This window comes from Lissotriton helveticus, chromosome 6, assembly GCF_964261635.1.
Source record: "Lissotriton helveticus chromosome 6, aLisHel1.1, whole genome shotgun sequence".
Lineage (NCBI taxonomy): Eukaryota > Metazoa > Chordata > Amphibia > Caudata > Salamandridae > Lissotriton > Lissotriton helveticus.
The window spans coordinates 468,450,206-468,473,905 of NC_136067.1; the positions used below are offsets into that span (position 1 = coordinate 468,450,206).

The 23,700-nt window shown below is 44.6% G+C and overlaps 1 protein-coding gene across 1 annotated transcript in view; it reads right to left on the minus strand.

Annotated features, from left to right (window-relative positions):
* Positions 1–23,700, minus strand: part of CSMD1 (CUB and Sushi multiple domains 1) — a 4,503,734-nt gene that overhangs the window by 318,838 nt on the left and 4,161,196 nt on the right. The window contains exon 55 of the mRNA XM_078647516.1: positions 3,823–4,011. Within this exon, the coding sequence (XP_078503642.1) occupies positions 3,823–4,011 (189 nt within the window). The remainder of the gene's footprint in view (positions 1–3,822; positions 4,012–23,700) is intronic.

The following is a 23,700-nucleotide window of genomic DNA, read 5'->3' on the forward strand; positions in this document are numbered from 1 at the left end:
TTTCTGAACAAATAGACACCAAAACAATAAAGGTCCAATGTAGGGAAATGGAGATATGAGTTATTAAAGAATAAATACTTTCTTGTGCTTACAAAAACATACCTGCACTTTGGGACATCTGGTCGGTCTTGAACGGGACGAAGTCAAAGTTTGGGGTTGTCCGTGTTGAAGGCCTCCGTCAAAATGTTACTGTTCACACTTAGTCATTTTTCTGGAGCTTTTACACTCAATGTCGAGCATGGTACTTCGTCAGGCTGAATTCAGCAGGTTCGCCAGCTTGACTTACTGCAATCAAATCCTGGAAGTCTGTAGCTTTCAGCGGTATTAACCTTAAATCCAGGCTGGGTTGCAGTTGAAGTTAGCCGGATTGACTCTCGATGTCAAGTTGGTCACCATATAAAGTTTTTTCCAAAACTTGCTCAAAAGATCTTCAGCCTTCCGGAACTTCTTCCTGAAGTTCCTCTTGGGGGTAAAAAGTGTCAAACACCCCAATCCAAGGGTCTGGAATCTCCAAGTTGGTACTTGGGAGCCCTGAACCTCAATTCCCACAAGGCACCTGGCCAAATCATTAAAATTCCACTGGACACACTCCATAATGGGGACTCTTGGTGGAGATGATGCAGGTGGGCTCTGTTAACCTGTAGTTTGCAGGAAGTCCACTCCTTAGACTTTCAGAGTCAGGCAAAGTCCTTCTGGTGCAGAGTCCTAGTGAGAAGGAGGAGCAGTCGGTCCTGATGAGTGCAGTCCTTTTGGTGAAAGCCAAGGAGTCAACAGGGCTGTCCTTCTTCTTCTTATCACTTCATTTAGCAGATCTAAGGAGCTTTACAGTTCTCCCATATATGTATTAACAGTTTTTGGGCGTCAAGCAGGGGGGCACCCCTGACCAATGGGAGGTAGGGTGTCATCCAGGTGTATAAACGCTTCCTTAAATGTGTGGCATATTCTTGTTCCAGAAAGCCTCATTCTCTCAAAATCCAACATGGGGAAAATCTCTCCAGAGGAGCTGTATGAGGCTAACCCAACCTACTGAAGTGGCTAATTTTCCAAACTCTCCCTAATCTTATCAATGAGTCTCCTGTGTGCCTGAAAAAGCTGAATTTGGGGGTTGGTCTGTGCTGTCCTAAAGTGGCATTCTCCCTTTGAAGACCAATTTAAATACCCATCACCCCCTCCCTGCAATCTGCTCTGCAGCATATACTTCTATACCCAAAGGAAGCCTATTGTGTCCTCTGACAGGACACTTCTCACCGAATCAGGCAGCACTGGCACAGTCTGGGAAGAGACTAATCAATCAGGAGTGAGCAGTTGGAAAGCTGGACTTTGGCTCACTTGAAAGAAAGTTGTATAGCTTTTTTCTGTAATAATTATTATAAATTTTACAGCGACAGGTTGTTGGATTTATCTCAACTAATAATTTGTTTGATACCTTGAAGCACATTCTGAAAGGCCCCTATCAATGTTTATAGTTAAATAAAATATTACAATGTTAGCCTACGGAGCTATTCATTCACCACAATGGGGAAAACATAGTTGGCACTAGTTTTTTCCTCACCATGGTTGATAAAACATCTTTTATAATGTTCATCCCAAGGGGCACATAGTGGAGACCTTAGAGGTGACATATCCAAAAAAAAGGTTGTTTAAGTCTTTCAAAGTAGCTTAAAATCCAAAGTCGAATTTGCATATACATTTATTCTAAAGGTAGCCTGAAAGGTAGTGCTGCCTTTAAAATGACAGCTGGCAACACAGTAGTGCATGCTTAAGTGCATTAAGTCTATTAGGCCTCTAAACCTTCATGCCCTATTATATACTAGGAACGTACAACTAGGCTGTCAGTACCAATTATAATTACAAATTATTTGCATATCCTTAATATAGGAGCACTGGCCCTGGGTCTGGAAAGCAGAGTCCAGGGCACAGTAAGATTCAGTTACCACCAGTACCAAGCATACAAATGATGGTGATCAGGGGCAAAAGGATTACTTTCTCACAGTTGGGATGTCCCCTTTGTCCAACCTTCTTCCTCTTCCTAGATTTGGCTCCACTACGTCTAGGGGGACAAAGACAGGCAGACCTACATGAGGGCGGCTTTTATCAGGTAGGGCAGGCAGCCCTTAAAAGTCATCCCTGAGGCTACATTTTGGACCTCAGGAAGGGCAGAGCACAGCTTCCTTGGACATCCTGCTCAAAAGGTCATAAACCCTGCTGCTCACCCACAGCCATATTATCCCCAAATATGAAAGGAATACACAACATACCACAGGAGAGCCATTCACATAATGTGTCCCAGGACACTGCTAGAAAGGCACATTTGGTTTAGGCAGAAAAATGTCAACTTTCTAAAAGTGGCATATTCAGAATAGCAATTTAAAATCAGATTTTAGCAATAAAGATGACTTTAAATTACAATTACAATGAGTGAAAGAAGCATTTCTCCATCTAATCCTAAAATTAAGTTACCAAGTATTAGTCTATGGGGGATATAGCTTTACAACAATGAAAGAAAACTTTTGGAATTCTTCACTCTCAAGCTATGTGAAACTTAAAATCACATTTTCTACTTTTTGAAATACCTTTCACCGGCCCTAAATGTGATTAGGTTTTACCTCAGGGGTGATTAATAGGAATTAAAATGGAAGGTTTAGACCTGGCAAAATGTTTATATGACCAGGTCGAAATGGCAGTTTAAATCTACACCTCTGGCTGCAATAGCAGGCAGCAACATGGCTTACAGTGTTACTTTGGTGGGTGGCACAGTAAGTGCAACAGCCCACTAGTAGCATTTAATTTACAAGTTCAGCAAGGTAAGGCATACATTTGGGGTGATCCTGCAGAAAGGGCCCGCTCCAACATTAATTATAAACAATTGACATGTCTGCTCAGTCTCCTATAGCTTGAGAATGAAGGATACAGTAGTTGTGAATATAATATGAAAGTATGGCAGTAGGAGTGCTGGTCTGTGTTTATTGATATAAGGTGCTAATGTTTGACAAAGAGGAGTGGGATTATGACATGGGTTTTACATGGGACAATAGTGATAACATCACATTGAACACATTAGTTTATGCTACATTATACCTATCATGATACTGTATACAGTAGTGCACTGGGAGAGGTACAAGATAATAACTTTTGTTATTCACTTTCACCTAAGCTACGGCCTGAGGTGCACATATGTCTGGTCAAGGAAAATAACTAGCACTATTTCCCAATTCTGCTGTTCACAACTTCATTGTTTACTGAATGAAAAAAGGTTTAGGCTATGTAGGTGGTAATAATGGTCGCTGTCTTTCTAACATTTGCAACTTTATTTGTGTCGTGGTATATTTGTTTTAAATCGAGCATTACCCCTCGTTATATACTGAAATGAATTGAAAATGGGGGACAGAACCGGTTCTTCAAACTTCCTCATGGTAAAAGACTGAACAACATCAGGGTCAACATGTTCCTCTTGAAGGGGTTGTACATATCAACAAAAGCAAGAGGAAAGGATGAAATAGACTAAGTAAAAGCCAATATACAGTGAGCAAATACTAATTATAATTGGAAGTAATGCAGGAATCATGATTAAGCCATTGTGTGTTTAATATGGATTACTAACTGCCTAAAGTATTGGTTTACTTCATCGCATTCCAATTACAATGTAAATGAATTTGATTGCAGTGTTGACATTTGCAAGAACATTTTTAAGATGTGCATGAATAGACTGTTGAAAACATACAAGCGACATGATCAGCAGGCAAGTTCATAATCGGAAATATAGAAAATTGACATGAATTTATAAAGAGTTTGCATATTGTAAATAATCTGATATATACGTACACAGACACTTGGGTATCGACCTGTCCCATATTCCGTTAGCCTTGCACGTCAGCACCGACGAGCCCAACAGGTAAAAGCCTTTCTTACAGTGATACATCACACTGATACCATACTTGAAGCTTTCCGGGTAATTCTGCTGTCCATGACGGATGGCATTTTCCACAAATCCTGGATCTGAACAGTTCACCACTACAAAAAGAATGGTGATTTTTTTTGTGTTATATATTTATAAAATACACATTTACAAATACATTTTACGATGCGCACATTAAAATAGTAACAGGAAAAAAAGGGCCAATTCACAAATACTCTGTTATGATCAGGTGTTTTTTTACTCTTTTAATAGCCCTGTGTGTACTCTTTGCTTACTTCTGGAATTCAAGAGTGAACCAGAAGTTCTACAAGAGTAGATCACATGAAGATCTTTGTTAACTGGGCACTCAGTGTTTGTTTTGACGTTAAAATTGTTTTGCTTAGTTACACTTTCATAGTGAAGTATTCCTGCTGTACCATTCAGTTTTACTTGAAAATTAGGCATAAAATCAATACTGCGTCAGATAGAAAAGGTTTTTACACTTGGCTGGAGGTTTGTCCCCGGTCACATAACATAATGGTCTCTCTGACTTTACTGTTATCCATGTGCAATTTCATAAAGTGATATAAAATCCAAGTAATCTGTACAATCTTAAAATGGAGTTATTCAAATATTTAAAAAAGTATTTATCCCAAGATTGCCTTGCTCAAGTAAGACTCTCATTTCCCAAAATATTTTTCAAATGCAACACAGTGCCGTAGCGCTAAATCGAATCATTTGGGGGACCTACATCTTCAGATCAGCCCCTCTCAACAAACCAACATACACATTTTTTTCTTTCTCTTTATTAATCTTATTCTCCTAATGTGCATGACTTAGGTCTGCTTTCTATCACTAATATTGTTATCCAATGTGCATAAATGAGGTGTGCAACCTTCTCTCCATCGTAATGTTATCACAAACAATATTTGAATCTGAGAAAATAGAGACATATATAGGTTGATGTTTTAAGGCTTTTCCAAGCGTAAGCCTTGATTCTGATCAACTGATACAGAAAAAAACTATATTTTATTTCAATTGTCCATGTAGAAGACAGCCATGGTATTTTAAATTTATGTGAGAATATTGTTACATGAATGGTGGATTTCGTATTTTTGGTTGCCTATATTTTTCTTAATTTTAGGTTTTCCTTACACGTACTGTGCAAATGTTGTTCCCAGCACACTCACTTTGTTATTCTCATTACTTATAATACACTTCTAATGTTTATGGCTGGAGTGTGCCCCATTCTGTCTTTTTTTTAATAATGTTATTGCAAACAATGTTTGAGTCTAATAAAATAGGTACATACACAAGTTGCTGGTGTAAAGCATTTCCCAACACAAGTCCTGGTTTTGGTCAACTGGAACAGAAAAACTATATATTTTAATTCAATTTTCCACATAGAAGAAAGCCAGGGTATTTTTTCATTTACATTGGTATAAGCGTGCATGGATCCAGAATACCAGTTTTCATATATTTTTCATAATTTCAGTTTTCCTGAACACGTTTTCTATCATTTTTGCTTTGTGGAGACAGCTCACCACTTTGAGCACATATCTTGCATGATTTTGCAATGGAGTGGGTAACTTGAGTACAACGGAATTGCAAATGACTGCTCAGTACATTAAATAAAAATCTTGTATGTCTCTTGATTTATGAATGTGCACACAACTGACTTCTGTAATATGGATAATCTGCATTTTGATAATGTGAAAAAGTTAATCTTATTTACTTTGGAGATAATTGCACAATGTTGGTAATCTCTTCTTAGAAGCATATAGTGGCAAGTTACAGTTCACAGGCATGCAGATTTTCCCTGAATCTCCCAAATTACTCTACATAAACCTCAAAGAGAGCACAGTCTGTTAATGTATGATAATTTAATATCTCCTGAACTCCTGATTTTAGGTTTTTTGAAGGGTCAATTCTCAAATGCATTTAAAAACATATACAGTAGTACCACCACAGGAATACTGTTTTCTGTACTCAATTATACTTTTCTGAACTGGGTCCACAGTCCACGTAATCCTAGAAGATAGCAGATAGTAGTAGTTTAATTTTCCTATTGGAATAACACTTTCTGAGTAATGGACCTATTTTATCTGTTTCTTGGCATAATTTTATCATTACTCATAGTTTCTGTACGGGTGAGTGATTGATTATCTGAGTAACTCTATATGTGTCTGATTGTCTGTGTTGAAGGGTAATGTGATTGGGGGCCCCTTCTGTTGCATCCAGTAACCACCACACAGCAGGATTGCTGAGAGGATGTTGGAGGACAATGCCCCCTTTCTCCACCACTCTGCAAATGCACCTTCAGGTGCACTATTGGTTGGGGGAGGTAGTCTACTTTAGTCTTGAGGCCCTCAGGGTCAAAGTGGAATTCTTTCCCCAACAAGAACTGTGCCAGGAGGCGCATTTGCAGAGTGGAGAATGGGGGAGTGGCCTCCAAGTCCTCACAGCAATCCCGCTGTGTGGGACTTACTGGAGGCAACAGGAGGGGTTCCTAGACCCCAAGGACCCTCAGCATCTAAAGGGACTTCGTCCCCCAACCACCACTATGCCAGAAGGTGCACTTGCAGAATAGTGTTGAAGGGGGTGTGGACTTCATCAATTTTTTTTCTATTATTTTTTATTGTCCCTTCCCTGGGACATTTTAAGCCCCAGGGACAGGATTGTTTTCAATGCGTGGGGGGTTGTGTCCCCCCCCCCCTCCTGGGCCAATTTCAGCCTTGGAGTCTTACCTTTTCTTTTTCATTTTTTTTTAAGGGAGGCCCCCCTCCCAGGATGATTTTGGCCCCAGGCACCTCCACCCCAAGGCTTGGCACTTCTTTTTCTAAAGTATTTTTTTCTCTAAAGGAAGGGGGGGGGACACATGACTTCCCACCTAGGCTGATTTTAGCCCCGGGAACTCCATTTCAGGGCCACCCACCCGGAACAATTTTGGCCCATGGAACACCTTCCCTCGGGCCTGCCCATACAAAGTAGGTGCCTTTAAGGCATCCACTCACCAATGGGACCGTGGGGGGAGCTTGAAAGCCCCAGTGGTCCCTGCCAGCTCCCTGCCTCCTGCGGGAGCGGGCATTGCTTTGAGACCTAGGGAGATGTTGAATTTGCAGGTATCAGGATCCCAAAGCTTCACAGCAGGTGGGGTAAAATACACTGCTCTGCTTTCAGCAAGCAAGAGCATTTTCTGCTAGTGCTTGCTGAAAGCAGAGAGTTTGCTATGGCTTCAGATGAGCAGTCCTACTGTACACTGCAATGTCCTGGGCGAACCCCGTCCTTTCTTCAAATTTGTCCCAGGGAGGTGGTGGTCACCGGGGCCGAACCCCCTTAATTATCCTATATGTGCCCCATTTTTATAATAAAGTATGTGTCCTGGGGTGGTGCTGGTCCCTGGGGCAGCAGAGGGGGGTGCAGGATGGTGGTGGTCCCTGGGGCTTAATGACATTGGAAGGGGGAGTACGGCCCACTGGTGGAGCCGTACATGGCCCTCGGGACCACCACCGCCTAGGGTCGGCTCCAGAAATGTCCCGGGGTGCCCACCCAGGGGACATTACAATGTGTTATGGGTGCTCCTGCCAAGCCATAGTAAACCTGTTCTGCTTTAAGCAAGAGAGAGCAGAAATTCCTTTAGCTTGCTGAAAGCGTGGCATATCTGTTTCCCTACCCTCGGTCAAATGAGCAGGGAAACACACACTTTGCTTTGAGATTCAGGGTGCTGCGTGCTAGCAGCTTCCTGAGTCTCAAGCCAATGCCGACTCCCGCAGGAAGCAAAGAGCCGGCATGTACCACAAGTGCCTTCAGGTTCCCCCCCTTCAGGTTGTTTTAAAAGTGGGTTCCCTGGGTGGGACCAGGACACCCAAACTACTGGACAGGCCCAGGGGATGGTATCCCCGGGGGCAAAAATGGACCAGGGAAGGGGGGCACATTGCACTCCTTACTTTATTTAACAAAAAAGAAAATAATAAATTAAAGATAGGCCGGGCCTAGGGGATGGGGTCCCCAGGCCCAAATGAGCACTGAATGGGGGCAGCGCATTCCCCTCTCTTTTTTAATTAAAATTTTTTTTAGAAAAGGGGCAGACCCCAGGGGGGTGGGGTTCCTGGGGCCCAAAACAGTCCAGGGAAGAGGTGCTTGTGGTCCCCTTCCTAAAAAATAGAAACATAAAAAAAGCCTGCAACTCGCTGGAGGCCCTGCCCCCTTTCTCCACCACTCTGCACACACATCTCCTTCGGTACTGCTGGTTGGATCCTGAAGTCCCCTTGGCTGCTGAGGGTTCTTGAGGGCCAACAAGACCTTCTGTTACCTCCAGTAAGCCCTACACAGTGGGATAGCTGAGAGGTGGTCGGAGGGCATTCCCACTTTCTCAACCACTTTGTAGATGCCCCTCTCGGCACCCTGCTGGTGGGAGGCTGAGGTCCCCTTGCCTCCTGAGAGCCTGAGGACTAAAGTGGACTTCTTCCCCCAAGCAGCTGTGCGCCATGAGGCGTGTTTGCAGAGTGGTGTCGAAAGGGAATGTGGCCTCCGATTACCTCTCAGCAATCCAGCTGTGTGGGTCTTACTGGAGGTAACAGGAGGGCCAGTTGGCCCCCAAGAACCGTCAAAAGCCAAGGGGACTTCATCCCATAAATAGTAGTGGGCCAGGAGGCATGCTTGCAGAGTGTTAGAGAAAGAGGGCCTAGCCACTGAAAATCTCTCAGCTAGCTCTCTGTGTTGGACTTGCTGGAGGTAATAGGAGGGGTTGTTAGCCCCCAAGGACCCTCAATAATGAAGGGGACTTCATCCCATTACTAATAGTGCGCCAGGAGGTACGTCTGAAGAGTGGTGAGGAAAGGGGGTGTGGCCTCCTACAAGGTCTCAGCAATCCTGCTGTGTGAGACTTACTGGGGGTATCAGGAGGGGTAGTTGGCCCCAAGGACGCCCTTGGGGGCCAACAGCCCCTCCTGTTACCTTCAGTAAGTCCCACACAACGGGATTGCTATGAGGTCTTCAGAGGCCATGTCCTCCTTCTCTACTACCCTGCAAACGCAGCTCCTGGTGGATTGCTGGTTGGGGGATGAAGTCTACTTCACTTCAGAGGGACCTTTGGGGCCAAGAAACCCTCCTGGTACCCAACTTCTTTTTTCAGACAGTAATAGCATCAGGGGTATGAAGTATTGAACATGAACTTAGAGAAAATCTATTCCATGATTTTCAGCACAAAATCTGTTAGTGTACCGCTGTCCTACCACCACAATCCACGTCAGGAGCGGGCAGGGCACAAGTCAACCTCTTCCAGCCTGCAATCTCCCGGATCCGGAACGGCACCTCTTAGTTTCTACACTGTACTCCGCCAGAAGCTCTCGTCAGTAGAAGTGTGAATACTACCCCAGCCGTTCATTCGTTCTGATCGCTACGTTCTGCGTGGGTGATGTGTGGGAACTTGAAGAAATAGCTCGTCACCACGAAGAATGTAGTGATGGAGGAGTCGAAGAGTAGAAAAACGTAAGTTTCTTTGTAAATTCAAGTTCCCACAGACGGGCCAAGTCGTGCGTGCAAGCACCTCGAACGCTGTCACCAACTGCAGAACACGCAACAGTCATACTAACCAACTGTGACACATAGAATGGGCTCGCGCACCAACAGGCAGCGTGAGACAGCCAGAATGCAATGACCTCGCGCAGGTGGTACACGAGGGGAGAACACTACAGTATAGCAATATGAGTCCTCGATAGTTTTCATAAACAGTGATATCACAAAGACTTCTATTAGCTACTGTTTATTCCTTACACACCATCGCTTGTTCATAGGATGTTTGCATTATCCAAAGAGGTATCACAGCTGGGCAGCCTGGTAACATTTGTCTAGATTAAGTGCTAAGAGGACTACCTTTTTCAATGCAATCCTTAACTACTTTTTCCATCAATACTATATCAATTAGTTATTCTCTGCAAGTCTTTCAATGTGTCTTCTCTTGCCAATACTGATAGTGTCTTCAAAAAGCACAGCAGTGGGGATGTATGTTCAGTTGTATCGAGGCAATTCTTGTCTGGGATGTCATGGGTGTGTATTGATACTGCTATAGACATAGGGAAGATCCACCATGTGAGAGTGGTTTTGTTAAATAGAGAACAATGGCTTAAAACAAAAATTTTCATAGGGTTCGTATCATAATCATGAAATACTTTTCATGTTATGGCAATTATGTTATTCCTATAAAACTAGGGTTTTGACCACTAGGAAGCATGGTCCTGTTCTGATTTCTTTGCAACTATTTAAAAAAAATGTTTTATTGCAGTAGCATCGTCCGATGCAACATATTGATATAGTACATTGAGAGTATAAGGACACTCCTCATAGAAACAGAGTTTTTGTGCCGGTATTCAAAGTCAGAGGAAGCTCTGGTTTGTATCATGAACTTATATAATCAACCAAACTCATAAAAAAATGGAGCAACGCTACATCTGAATAGGACATACATAAACACTAGGGTTCTCCCCAGTCCAAGTCTACAACAATTCCTTTGGGATTTCATCATGTTGTCTGCCATACCATCCAAAGTCATTGGACTATTTCAAAGCATCATCTGAGAATGGGGTAAAAAGACATCAGCTTGTGAGGGGGAGCCAAACAATGGAAAAAACAACATAGGGAGACTATAGGGGAACACAAGCACAGGCTCATCAATGGTTTTAGAGAAACGGGTCAGGGTCCCCCAGGCACTCAAGGAAATGCATTAATCTGACTAGCCCTCTCTGTAGTTTTTTAAGTTCACCAGGAGAACTTCACAGTCTCCTGCTATGGAGTACTTCTGTAGCCCTTGAGCTTATTCCCACCTAAAATCCACTGCCTATGTCTGTCCCCACTTAAGCTTCACACTGCACAAATGAGCTTCATTGGGTAATGTCTGAGCTTTCCAGTACATGGCTATGAACCTAAGTGTGATCAATAATCCTAAATCAATAAACCTACTTGTAGCCTAAGATACTTTCGGGCGTTTGGATTGCCCTATCAAGGATGCCTCTAGGGTTCACACCCACGTGCGACCAGTCACTTCTCTTAGCACTGCGGACCACATCCCACAGTGCCACAACAGTCGTACAGCTACAAAACATATATCCCATATTGGCCCCCAGTTGCTGACATAGGGGGCATTCAGAGAGGAAACTAAACATACCACTCTCCCACTCATTTTTTGTTAAGTCTCTGCCCACATCCCCCTACCAACATCTACGGGTCACAGCAAGTGGATCATGTGCGGTGTAAGCTAGAGTGCGACCAAAACAGGTGATGACTTTGAGCCCACCACCCACTCTGTATACTGTTTGTATCAAAGGATGATGGTCAGGTTCTGTGGATGTAATGCCCAACAGGTTCTACATCGCAGCCAACAAACTGCCGTAATCCAAAAAATGGGCTGCCGGGAGCCCATACTCTTCTTGTAATCTATCATAAGACATAAGTACTCCATCTCAGAATAATATATCAAATGTGTTGAATCTAGCCACTTCTCAAGTCTCCACTCCCGACCTGCCCAGCAATTCTCTAAAGGGAGAAATGGAACTCAGGGGAATCTCTTTTTTTTTTTTTTTTAGTCCTCATTTACCACCGTAGTTTCAGGTGAGGCCGCAGGTGGGGTTGCAACATGCTGTCACAGTTTTATACAACTGGCAGGGATTGGATAAGGTGGTCAACCAGATCCCTCAGCAATGGCACCTCCTCCATAGACAAGCACCAAGAAACCAATAAAAGATAAAGATAAGGTGGAAATTACAGCCAGATGGAACCAGGCTTACAAGTGGCCTAAACCACAGTAGCGTAATCATCGGACCCGGACAAAAAACCCGGATATCTCAGTGCTCCCAGATCAGCAAATGCCAGAATGCCCTTTAACTTTGACTGCCGGACCTAGCCAGGTCTAGTTTGGAGACCTGCAAGACTGAAGCATACCATTCATTAACCGAGGGAGATGGAGGATCTTTCCATTTTTTGCAGATCTCCCTTTTGGCCAGCAAGATGGAATAAAACAACAGACTTTTTGCTAGGCTCTGGACCCCATCCAGGATCCCAAAGATCACTAGAGGGAGCTTGAGAACTAGCTGAAAGCCCAATGATGGAGAAAGGGTGTTACTTATTGCATCCCAAAATGGAATAAGACGGGGACATTCAAAGAACATATGGGCATCTGAGGCAGCTACCAGACCGCACTTAGGACAAGCTACAGAGTTCCCCTCAGAGAATTTTGAAAGTTTGAGAGGGGAATAGTACGCTCTATGCAGGGTATAAAGGTGGTTCCTACGCAGCCATGCAGGCTTAAGATCTCCCATAAAAGCTTGCACGAGGAAGTCCAAAGATCTTGCACGTTATGACTGACAAAGAGGGAACCCCATAGTAAGTCTGGTAACAGAAACTCTCCATCCACTTCTTCCAGGATGAGATTATACCATAAAGAGATCTCCTTCCTGGCAGGTGGGTTGTCTACTAGGCGGGATATTAGTTGACTGTGGCCACCAAGTGGATACTTGTTTACTCGAGAAGATGACGAAATATATGAATGAGACCAACTGGCAATTTGCATATATTTAAATCTGGCAACATTTGGGACAATTTTATTTTTAAGATAGTCGCAGGGGAGCAAATCACCTTCCCAAAAAATATCACCCCAAACTTCTAGCCCTGCTTCTTTTAATGGAATAGCCAAACGGTCACCCAACCACTCGGGGCTATCAGGGAGGCCCCAAAGAGGTGTCCTACTGCCAAAGTACCCCAACTTTATAGCTTTTGTCAGTTCTAACCAAATTGTGGCCATCCCCTGCAAGGTCTTCAATTTAGTCTTTTTAAAAAACTTGGGATTTCCAAACTTAAACAAGAAACCTGATTGACTGATTCCTTCCCCTTTAAGCAGAGCCGAATACAAGGTCCCAACCCCAAAGTCAGAGGGCATCTTTAAAAGCATACGCGCATGGGACAATTGAAACGCACATGCATACATTTGCAGGTCTGGAGCTGCCAGCCCACCCTTCTCCCTGTGTCATCTCAGTTTCTTCCAAGCAATCCTTGGGAGATGCTCGTTCCAAATAAAGGAAGTGATTTCAGCCTGTAATTTTACTATCAGAGAAGGATCAAAATGTAACGGGATGGTATTAAATAAAAAAGAGATTTTAGGCAAAATCGACATTTTAATCAAATTAGTTCTCCCTATTAGAGATAGAGGAAGATGAGCCCATGCTTGCATAAGTTTGCGACAGTCTTTTGCAACAGCAGAAAAATTTGCTGCGGCAATTTGCTTGATGTCTTTCACAATGTTAAGACCTAGATCCAGGCTGTATACTAGTGTCTCTCTCATCATCGTTCCAGACAATCATCTCAGTTTTTGCGGCATTGATCTCGTACCCAGAGACTCCCCCGAATTCCAAAGCCGCTTTTAAGACTGCAGGAAGTGCAGTATGAACCTCAGATGTGAAAATGAGGACGTCGTCCGCGTACAGGGCCACTTTCCTCTCCCATTCCCTATGAATAAAGGATTTGATGTTGGTATCCTCTCTCAACCGTTCAGCAAAGGGTTCGATATATAAATCAAATAGGAGAAAGGAGAGTGGGCAGCCCTGCCGCGTCCCCCTTGAGATGTTGAAGGGGTCCGATAATTCCCCATTTACCAAAACACGGGCAGTGGGGTTCTGATATAAAAGACTGACAGCCTGACGGAATCCCTCACCAACGTTGAACTTGGTCAAGACCCCCGACAGGTACAACCAATTTACCCTGTCAAACGCCTTGGTTGCATCCAACGTCAGAGCGGCAAAAGGGAGAGCCTCGACCGATGCCATGTCGATGGCCCCTATCAGGTCGTAAGTCAGCTCATATAATTGACGCCCCTTCACGAACCCCTTCTGGTCGTGATGTAGGATGTCAGGAGCCACCGAGGCCAGCCGCTTTGCAAGAACTGTAGCGAAGATTTTATAGTCTACATTTAAGATTGAACTTGACCTATAAGACCTACAGGCTGTGGCTGGTTTCCCTGGTTTTAGGATCAGGGTAATTGAGGCACTGTCCCAAGATGCAGGGGGAGGCTGACCCTCCAATAGAATTTGATTGAACAAAATGGTAAGTAAGGACACTGTTTCTTGTTCTAGAACCCTATAGATTTCGGCTCGGATCCTGCAGCCTTCCTCTTCTTACCATTTTGAATGGCTAACCTGAGCTCTTGCTCAGATATATCACTATCCAAAAACAGTCGCTGTTCCGCAGAGAGTGCCGAGAGTGAGATTCCACTCAACCAACCATCAATCAAATCTGGATCGATTTTATTGCCCTCGTGATAGATTGTTTGAAAAAACGCTCTAAAGGCCCGGAAAATGTAGTGTTTTTCACAGTAATTGACCCTATATTATTACGAACCAGATCAGTTTTGGTCTTCCAAGCCAATAGCTTCCCTGCCCCCTCGCCATACTGAAAATGGGCTATCTTACTAGCCCCCCATTTCTGCTGGATTCTTTGGTTCAATATCAAGCCCAGTTGACCTTTCATAGCTAGAAGTTGGTTATGAAGCGAATTTGGCACGAAGTCAGGAGAAGAAAGATTGGTGTCTATATCGAGTTGTACATTTACTATGTCTACTTCAATAGAAGCAACTTCATGCTTATACTGTTTCCTACAATATGACACCTTACCAGTGATAAGACCCCTCAAATAAGCCTTAAAGGAGTCCCACACTACTCCATTGGTCGCCAAAATAATGTTCACACTCATAAAATTGTGGACCTCAGCTTTGAGAAACTGGATATCATCTGGGTGTGAAAGTAAAGAGCGGCCGAATGACCAACTCCTGGGGGAGATCTTAGTGGACCCCACAAGTTCCATGAAAACCGCTGAATGGTCGGACAGATGTAAAGGGAGATAAATATTGCTCTTAACGGAATCTACCAATCTCTGACTAATTAAAATGTAGTCCATTCTAGACTGATGATGGTACTTATAGTTCCGAAAGGAGATACCCTGTTGCTGTCCTGACCTTACTCTCCAGATGTCTATATACCCATATTGTTTCATTGAACTAAGCAAAAAGGTCCTAGTTTTAGATAGAACTAGGGGACGACTATTAGGAGATTTATTCAAAACAGGATCCAATACTATATTGAAGTCCCCCGCCATGATGGTTGGTTCAGGAAAGGACAGTAGATGCGAGAAGATAGACTCCAAGGTTGTGGGGACATCGTGATTGGGCCCATAATATTCCACGATTGTAAATTGTGCTCCAGCTATAACGACTGAAGCAATGGCCCATCTACCACCGGGGTCAACCACTTGAGATACTAGCCTAGCTTTTAACTGTTTTTTTAAAATTACAGCCACACCTCTATTGTTCATGGTTTGAGATGTGGAGACAGAAAAGTCTGTTCTTTTTAACCAAAGCAAGTATTTCAGTCTGGGTTAAGTGAGTCTCCTGGAGTATAATGACCTGCGCATCCGAATCTCAAAAGTACTGCATAATTTTATCGATTCAAAAGGGGGTGGTGATGGACAGAGTATCTGAATTAAGCAGAACACTCCTACCCAGTCAAAAGATCAGGGCTTGATCCATGACCGTTTTTTAGCTCACTGCACCATCCCAGTTCAGAACCTGTCTACATGCAAATTAGTCTGCCCCTGGCCCGGTGCATCATGGGAACAGGGCAGACCAAACTACCAAGCCAATTCTTTACTGGAAAGGAAACAAGCTTCCGGGGACCGGTTTCTGGCATTACAGCCGTCTTCGGCCCGGCTTGCTTGAATCCTGATAGTGCAGTGAGCAAGGGCCTATAAGACCAGTAAGAGCAGTATCAGCCTAGAAAAAATAAGATCTTACTCAGAGAAGCCCTTATTGCCAAGGTCTAATAATAGCTCATCTTCTGCTTGCACAGATCTAATGTTAAACATCTTATTATTGTGCATATTTTTTAGAGCAGCAGGAAACATGAGTTGGGCAGTTGCACCTCATTTCCTAAATGCTTCTAACCGCCTCCCAATCTCCCACTGCTTCTCCAAAGTGACTCTGGAAAGGTCGGATTTGATAAGAAAGGTGAAACCTTATCCAGCCAAGGATTTTTGTTTCAAGGCCAAGTTAAGAATCTGTTCCTTGAGTACATACGTGTGGAAGTTTACGAGGATCTTACGGGGTTTAGACCTTTGAGGGTTTCGTCTAAAGGGATCTCTGTGAACCCGTTGAATATCAATTGACAGTTCCTCGGTTGAGTGATGTAAACATAGAGATTCCTTTAAAAGGGCAGAAATGAACTGTTTAATGTCTGACCCCTCTGAGCCTTCAGGAACATTGAGGATACGTATATTGCTGAGTCTAGCATTGTTTTCCAACGTTTCCATCCTTTCGCTCAGGGCCAAGTCCTCCTTCCTGAGTTTAACAATATCTTCTCTAGCTTGATCCAAATGAGTCGATAGTTCAGTTACTGTGTCCTCCAATATCCCTGTCCTTGACGTAAGGCCATCGATCTTATTGTCTTAGGATTCACAATAATTCCTAATCTCAGCCTGATTTGCAGATGACTAATTAAACCCTTTCCTTATGTCCAGAAACAGAGAAGAGAACATGGCTAGAAAGGAGACAGCAGTAATGCCGGAGTCTATGCCGGGGTCCGTAACCTCTAAAGCAGCATTAAGAGGGATGTTCAGATTATCATGCTGAGACCCCCCTAGGTCAAGCGATCCCTCCGTGCCTACAAATGCAACAACCCCTGCGTCTGCCCCAAATTCACTGAAAGCTCCTGCATCCACCATAGGCCCTTCTTCGACAGTAGCAGAATCACTGTTGGACCCATTGGAAAACTCCTTATCCCCCAAAGCTTTACTCCTCGAAGGAGTCGGACTTAGCGATGGTTGAGCTTTACCCCCAGCCGGGCCAGCAGGTACAACAGATACAACAGATACAACGGGTGCCACGGGTACAACACCCTTAACATAGGAAACCATTTCACCAGAGATGGAGGGCACCAGTGCGTGCTCCGTGGATGATAGTAGCAGTGCTGACACAACATCTCCATCTGGTGCGGGTGAGGGAGAGGTCGACAGCGCAGCAGAGAAAACAGTGGCAGCGCCCTCAGTGATAGACATAGCACGATCCTCTGATAGAACAAGCACCTGCGGAACTGCTTTAAAGTAAGAGCGCAGCGAAGGAGTGATTTTAGACCCCAAGCCAAGTACTGTTTGAGGTTTTTTGTAGCTCTAGAGGACCTTGTGCGTTTTGATTTTACCTTGGTGGATAGAAATGAAGAAGGCTTCTTATTTATCGAAGTCACCTCAGGGCTCACCACAGGAGGGACGGTTTTAACCAGCACCTCTTTTTTTTTGCGCCCACATTTGCCTTTAGATTTGTCAGGGTGAAGAGATAGGTGTGGAGAGCCAGAAGCTGCTGATACAGCTTTTGCTGAGACAACTGCTGCAGAGAGACATACAGAATTAACCTCCTTACCGCTTACAGATGCACTAATTACCTCTGCCCCCTCCAACGTCGCGACCGTGATTGATTGAGCGTCTCTCCGAAACGTCTCATTGCTCCAGGTCACAGGAGTCACGACAATTGCACCAGCTACAGTGGAGCTACAGGAGGCATGCACAAGGCTTCGTGCCTTCCTGCCCCTTCTAAGCTCCAGCGCAGCCGCGGACCACAGCCACAACCGCACCTCCAGCGTTAAAATTCACCGACTTGAAATCGCAAAGTCAGCAACAACTACAGGAGGGAAACACAGGGTGGATGCTCCCACACGAGTGCAGCAGCAGCAGCTCTCGAACATGGACACGGAAGACAGACTCCATAGCAAACAGGTAAAAGAAAACTCCGCATTCCTTACGAAAAAACGTTTTTCAACGCTCGGTTCAAAATAATACCGATTGAGCCTTCTATTGAACCCCTTCACAGTCCGATTCACAAAACCACAGGATGCACATGAGAATGAAGCCGGGGCGTCTCTAGCGGGGACTCAGTGCAAGGAGTGCCGCGGCAGCTCAGCCGGCTGCCGCCATGTTTTCCCGACCAAAAGGTCAACTCAGGGGAATCTCAGGCGAATATTAGGGTATGTGCGACATAAGTCAAAGACTACGATGAAGGCTATTGTTCAAAAGTGAATTATAAGAAGTGATAAGCAGTGACTTACCACTAGTAATAAGGGCACAAACACAACAAAAGGTTCAGTTAGGGTTTCAATAAATAAGTCCCTTGTTCAACCCTTGGTAGCTAGCAACGAGCATGTAAGCTTAACTTAGGAGACAGGGGTCTAAAGCATTTAAAAACACCAATACGTTAAATAAGTAAGATGCAACACACAATAAAAATCCAACTCTAATTTGCAAATTTAGGGCCCTATTAGGATGGCGAAAGGACCTGCGTCCGTCCGCCACCCCAGAGGTGGAGGGACCGTCCGCAGGGGCAGCGGTGGTCTCTCCGTGCAAATTAGGATGTGACCGCCACCCTGGCGGTCACATCCTGTATGTTTAACATTGCGGCGGGTGTTGTTTGAAGCAGCACCCGCCGCAATGTTAAAAATGCAAGCAGTGCATTTGCATGCACAAAGCGGCAGGCACCGCGCGGTGCCTGCCGCTTCGTGCATGCAAATGCAGGGGGGTACCATAGGTACCCCCCATATGCACCCCCACCCCTCCTTCACCCTGGGGGCCCGCAACGGGCCCCCAAAGAAAAGACCGTATGCCTTTTCATGGCGGCATTGCCGACGCGGAAAGGCATATCAAAATGCAAATCCTAATATGGCTGGCGGCGTTTGGTAGACGCCGCCACCATATTAGAGCTTTTCCGCCGCGGTCTCGCGGCGGAAAAGCGGCGGACGGTCTTGTCGTCCGCAGATGACCCCCCCCGCCATCCTAATTCGGCGGAGGGTCATTTCTCTGAACGCAGCGGTGAATCCGCATCCTCTGGGCCGGCGGTGGCTTCCGCCGGCCCGGAGGATGCGGATTCACCGCAATCGTAATCGGGCCCATAGTTATATTTTTATGTACATTAACAATTTCTCCTTTGAGGTCTAATGTAGTAAACCTTGGGGATTCCGACTGATTGAAAATTTATTTTAGGATGTTACTTATTCATGATGTTCTATTTGGTGATGGTATATGTTGTATTGTAAGAGTTAATTATCTTACCTTAATTAAACATATTCAAAATAGTCATAATAATACAGTATATGGGATCAGGTTTTAGAATTGCTGTTGGGGAGTGGCTTTATCACTTTGGTCCTGAATGCCCCTGAATTCCAGGGCAGAAACATGTTGGCCTCGCATAGTGAGTATTTTTTCCAAACTGCCTGGAATCTCTCGTTTTGTTAACCTTAATCCATGAGGGCACTAAAAAAAAACAGATATTCAACCCACCACCTTTTTGTATACATATGCTAGCACTCAGCACCTTGCTCAAACGTACAACTCATCTAACCAAAAACACCTCAGCTCCTCTCCTTTGGAGAGTTGTAGCCCACACCAGGCTCCATTCAGTGCAGGTGTGATGAGGGAACCCAATGATGAAGCATGTCACCCTTGGGAGAGTGATTATTTTCCTAAAGAAAACATTCCCCTCCAGACAACAGTAACTTCCCCCCTTTCTCTTTGTATGCCAGAAATACTTTGAGTGCACTTTAAAGTAAGCTTTTGCCAGGCCTATACCTTTCTTTTTAATACATTTCTTTGTAATACATATCATTCATCACTAATGCAGGCTGTAAAGGCTCATAGGACAGAGTACCATGATTTTAAAAAGTAGGACATGTGGGTTTAAGTTTACATGTCCTGGTAGTCTTCAATTAACTAAAATGGGGTAAGCTTATTACATTTAGTAAGTGATAAGCTTTGAAAAGGAACAAACAGAGATGTGCTGTTTAGTCCCAAATTAACTGGAATTTATAATTCTCTTAATGGTAAATCAGATTTTAAATACCAATAAGAAATGGCACTTCCAAATGATGGAATTTTTTATGTCTTAACCAGTCGTGCATTCTGCTGGTGGCATGTGTCACATGACGGCGAATGGCTCTGTTGTTTATTTTTACTCCTGCCAGAAAGTGACACATAGGGGATTAGGTGTTGAGAGGATGAGCAATCTGGTCAGGATATTAAGGGGTGGAGCTGTACTCAGCCTCACTTACATTTCAAAAGGCTTTGGAGCAAGACACTAGCCTTCTGTCACCCCATACTTCTCAGGGCTTTGAAGGAAGGAGCTTTCCAGAACCAGATGGGGGTAGTATAGGGAAGTTCCCAACTTCAAACCTGGCACCATATATAAAAATTGGACCCTCTGAGCACATTTTCATGTACACTCCAAGACCTGTAGACATTATAAAAGGAGGAGTGCCTTCTTTTACAGAGGGCTGCCCTACTGCTTGAGGCCTAACTTGTTCCCCAGAGGATTGCCTACTGCTACCAGAGGACTGCCCTGTTGCTCAACGAACGACTTGTATTTCAGAGGGTTTACCTGTGTCAAGTCACCACGAAACTCACCGTCTGCGTGTGGAGTGATCCCGCAGGGATGACGTGGACAACCCCCTCCGGCTCCCTCTGTCTCCTAGAAAGGACTAAATACTAACCAGGTCAAAGAGGGGACTGGGGGATAGGGTGTAAACAGCGTAGAAGGATGCTGGGAGTGATCTGCTCTCGGATCCTCTTGGGGTCTCGTGGTGGACACCGCCTAAGGGATGGAATAGATGGGTAACACACACGCCAGACACTGGCATATAATGAGAAGTCTGCTAATCAATAAAGGGAGGAGGAATAGTGATCCTTCAACTTCCTAATAGCAATCCAAAAAAATCAAATGGGGAAGGATCACTTGTCCTGCATGAACCAGGGTATGCAGGAAATGGAACAAATTGTCTCCAGTAAAAAACCCTCATGCACGTGCTGGGAAGTGTGGTTAGCGGTATATATTGGTTCTCCGCTCTTCATACACGTGTGTGCATAATCATAGGGTTAGTTTGTTGGTATGCAGTCTCCACCAGGAGGATCTTACCCTTGGTTAAAAACAGTAGTGACCCAGTGATGTGGACAGTGTTCAGTATTAAAAATTACCCGGAAAACCAGAAGGAAAGAAATTTATTAGGTCTGGGTTCGGGTAAATCCCATAAGGGAATGCTCTAGATAGTGCGTTCTATTGAAAAAAATTAGGTTTTTCAGGACGTACCAGCATTAAGATAACAATAAAAAATGGCCGACATGTTTCAGCCCCATATGCCGGGATTCGGACTTGGGGGCTTTCTTCAGGACCAATAGTGGTGTGCAAAAGTGATATTACTTTACTAAACTTTAGAAAGTAAATGTTAGAAAAAGGAAATATTTAACCTGTTTTTCTTCTTCGAGGTCTCAATGTACCTGAAGTGTAGTTTAGTTACACCTCCTTCGGGTATTACAAGGGCTTCGAGGGGGCTAACGCTCCGCTCCTCGTGCCTCGCGTTACGCTGTGACTGCCTCTCATGACCCGGAAGTAGATATAATGAGAAGTGACACAGAATAGAAGAAATGACGTAGTCACTGAGATGCAGCGCTTATAGAGCAGGAAAGACCAATCAGCAGTGTTCTGGAACCTCACAGAAGCAGCGTTGCAAAAAACCCTGACCCAGAAGTAGTCAAATGGCAATCTCCTACACTTACAAGGGTTGTCGTGGAAAAACAAAAAGGGTACGCGCTCCTGCGTTGGTGAGAGTTTTCAGGGAAGTGCAGCTGTGGACAATCTCGTACCCCTACAAAGGTTGCCGTGGAAATGAAAAAAGGTACGCGCTCCTGCGCTGGTGAGAATGTTCAGGAAAATGCAGCTTTGGTTGCTGTGTAAAAGAAAATGGAAGCGCTCCTGCGCTCTGGGTGAAAACAAAGGAAATGCGACCCCGTGTAATACACGGGTCGCAGAATACCAAAGAAAAGCGCTCCTGCGCTGGCGGGAGCCACGTTGAAGTAAAAGCGAGTGCTGGTGAAAGCGCTCCTACGCTTGGTAAACACAAAGGAAAAGCGACCCTGTGTTCTACACGGGTCGCGGGATACCAATGAAGGCGCTCCTGCGCTTACGGGAAAGGCAAGGTCTGCGCAGCACCATGCCTTCGCACGAGTAGGGTAAGGCTTCTGTAGGCGCCCTTGCATGGTCTGGAGGTTTTCCAGTTGCGGATAGAGCATTCGCTCCTGCGAAGCTCAGTACTGCAATACGAAGCGCCAATTAAGGCGGCTTCGACATAGTTATAGGCCCTCCCCCGGAAGTGCAGGTCAGCTGTTGGCTCAAGGCTAGTCCCGTCCAGAAAAGCTAGATGGCCGACCTGCTCAGCCGATTTCGGCAAAAGGGGGCTGGCACGCGCATGCACACAACACCTCGTGCACCAGCCATACTAGAACCAGGGAACATAACAACCTGCTTTCTCAAATGGAGGATTGGACCTGCTTCCTTCATCCCAGGCTAACCTGAGTGACTCCAAAGGTCAGCTAACTCACCTCCTGTTCTGCAATACAGGGACACATGTTCTTGAGGCCTTTCTGCAACTGCCCAGCTAACCTGCACTTGACCTGCCATGATCTGCTATTGGACCTGCCTGAGCCCTACTGGGTTCTTCTAGAGTAAGTCCATAATCCCAAAATCCCCGAGACATGTTTTTCCAGGCTTTGAAACCTATGCTGGCATTAGTATGTACTCCTTTTCAACGTGAGAGAAATCTTGACGTTGTGGACCCTTTGTGATTGTGAACGTGCCCATTTGCACTGAGACTCTGACACCCAAGATGGGCACCAATGAGAAGCCCTGCTGAACCCAACTCTTCATACTGCTGGGACTACCAGCAACAACCGGCAACATACCCCTGCATTTCACACTACAGCAAAGTTAGCCCACGTTGACGGCTAATGTGAAGCTCGAACAATGACTGTTGGCAGGGCCCGACCCAATTTTCACACTTCAGCGATGATTGCCTGCGATACCAGGTCTGCTCTTTGTGCTACTTTCTCCCTGCACCCCATGGCCTCTTCAACTGCGAATGAAACTCGTTGCACCCAATTTTGAGTTGGTAACATTTTCTGCTGGCCTAACGTGGTCACTGGATCTCGTCCATGCTCCATCGCAGTCGGCCTGTACTTGTGACTTTCACTCGGTCAACAACAATCAGATGAACGCAAATGGGGCTTTGTGATTTTAGGGGCTATATCTAACTAAAACATTAAAACTGAATATCTCCTACCAATCATGTTATGTAACAAAGTAAGGACGAAGAATGTATAAGTGGCACTGTCATGTGATTGTTCTGCTTGATTTCAATAAAAAAAATATGGTTAAAAAGATATCTCCAGTTCTACTGCTTGGATTGTTGTTGCTATGGCATTGATTTGTCTGTTGTCTAAATTGGTTTGGGATGTGTGTCCACTTTATTACTGTATGTGTGTTGCATAAATACTTTACAATTTGCCTCTGAGTTGAGCTTGACTATATTTGTTCCAGGGTAGCAGCGGGGTACGCACAGGTTAATTTAACGCCTTTTGTAGTTCATCCTGACAAGGGTTGTGGTTGTTGCCTGACCCAATGTAATAAATGTGTTTTTTTATGTATGAAGGATGTGAGGCCTGCGCAGGTAATAGAGCCACAATTTCCCCTTACTGGGCACCAAGAACTGAATTGTATCAATTAACTTTCTCAGGTTAGTGAATCGGAGCAGTCCAATGCCTACTCAGTAGAGGTGGTATGACATGTAATCACCATTCAAGTAAATGATTGTCCAGTCAGTACTTCTTATTTGAAAAAGGAAAAGTGCATTTATTACACAAACACTAGTAACTCTTGCACATTAATTTACAAATATATACACCAGACC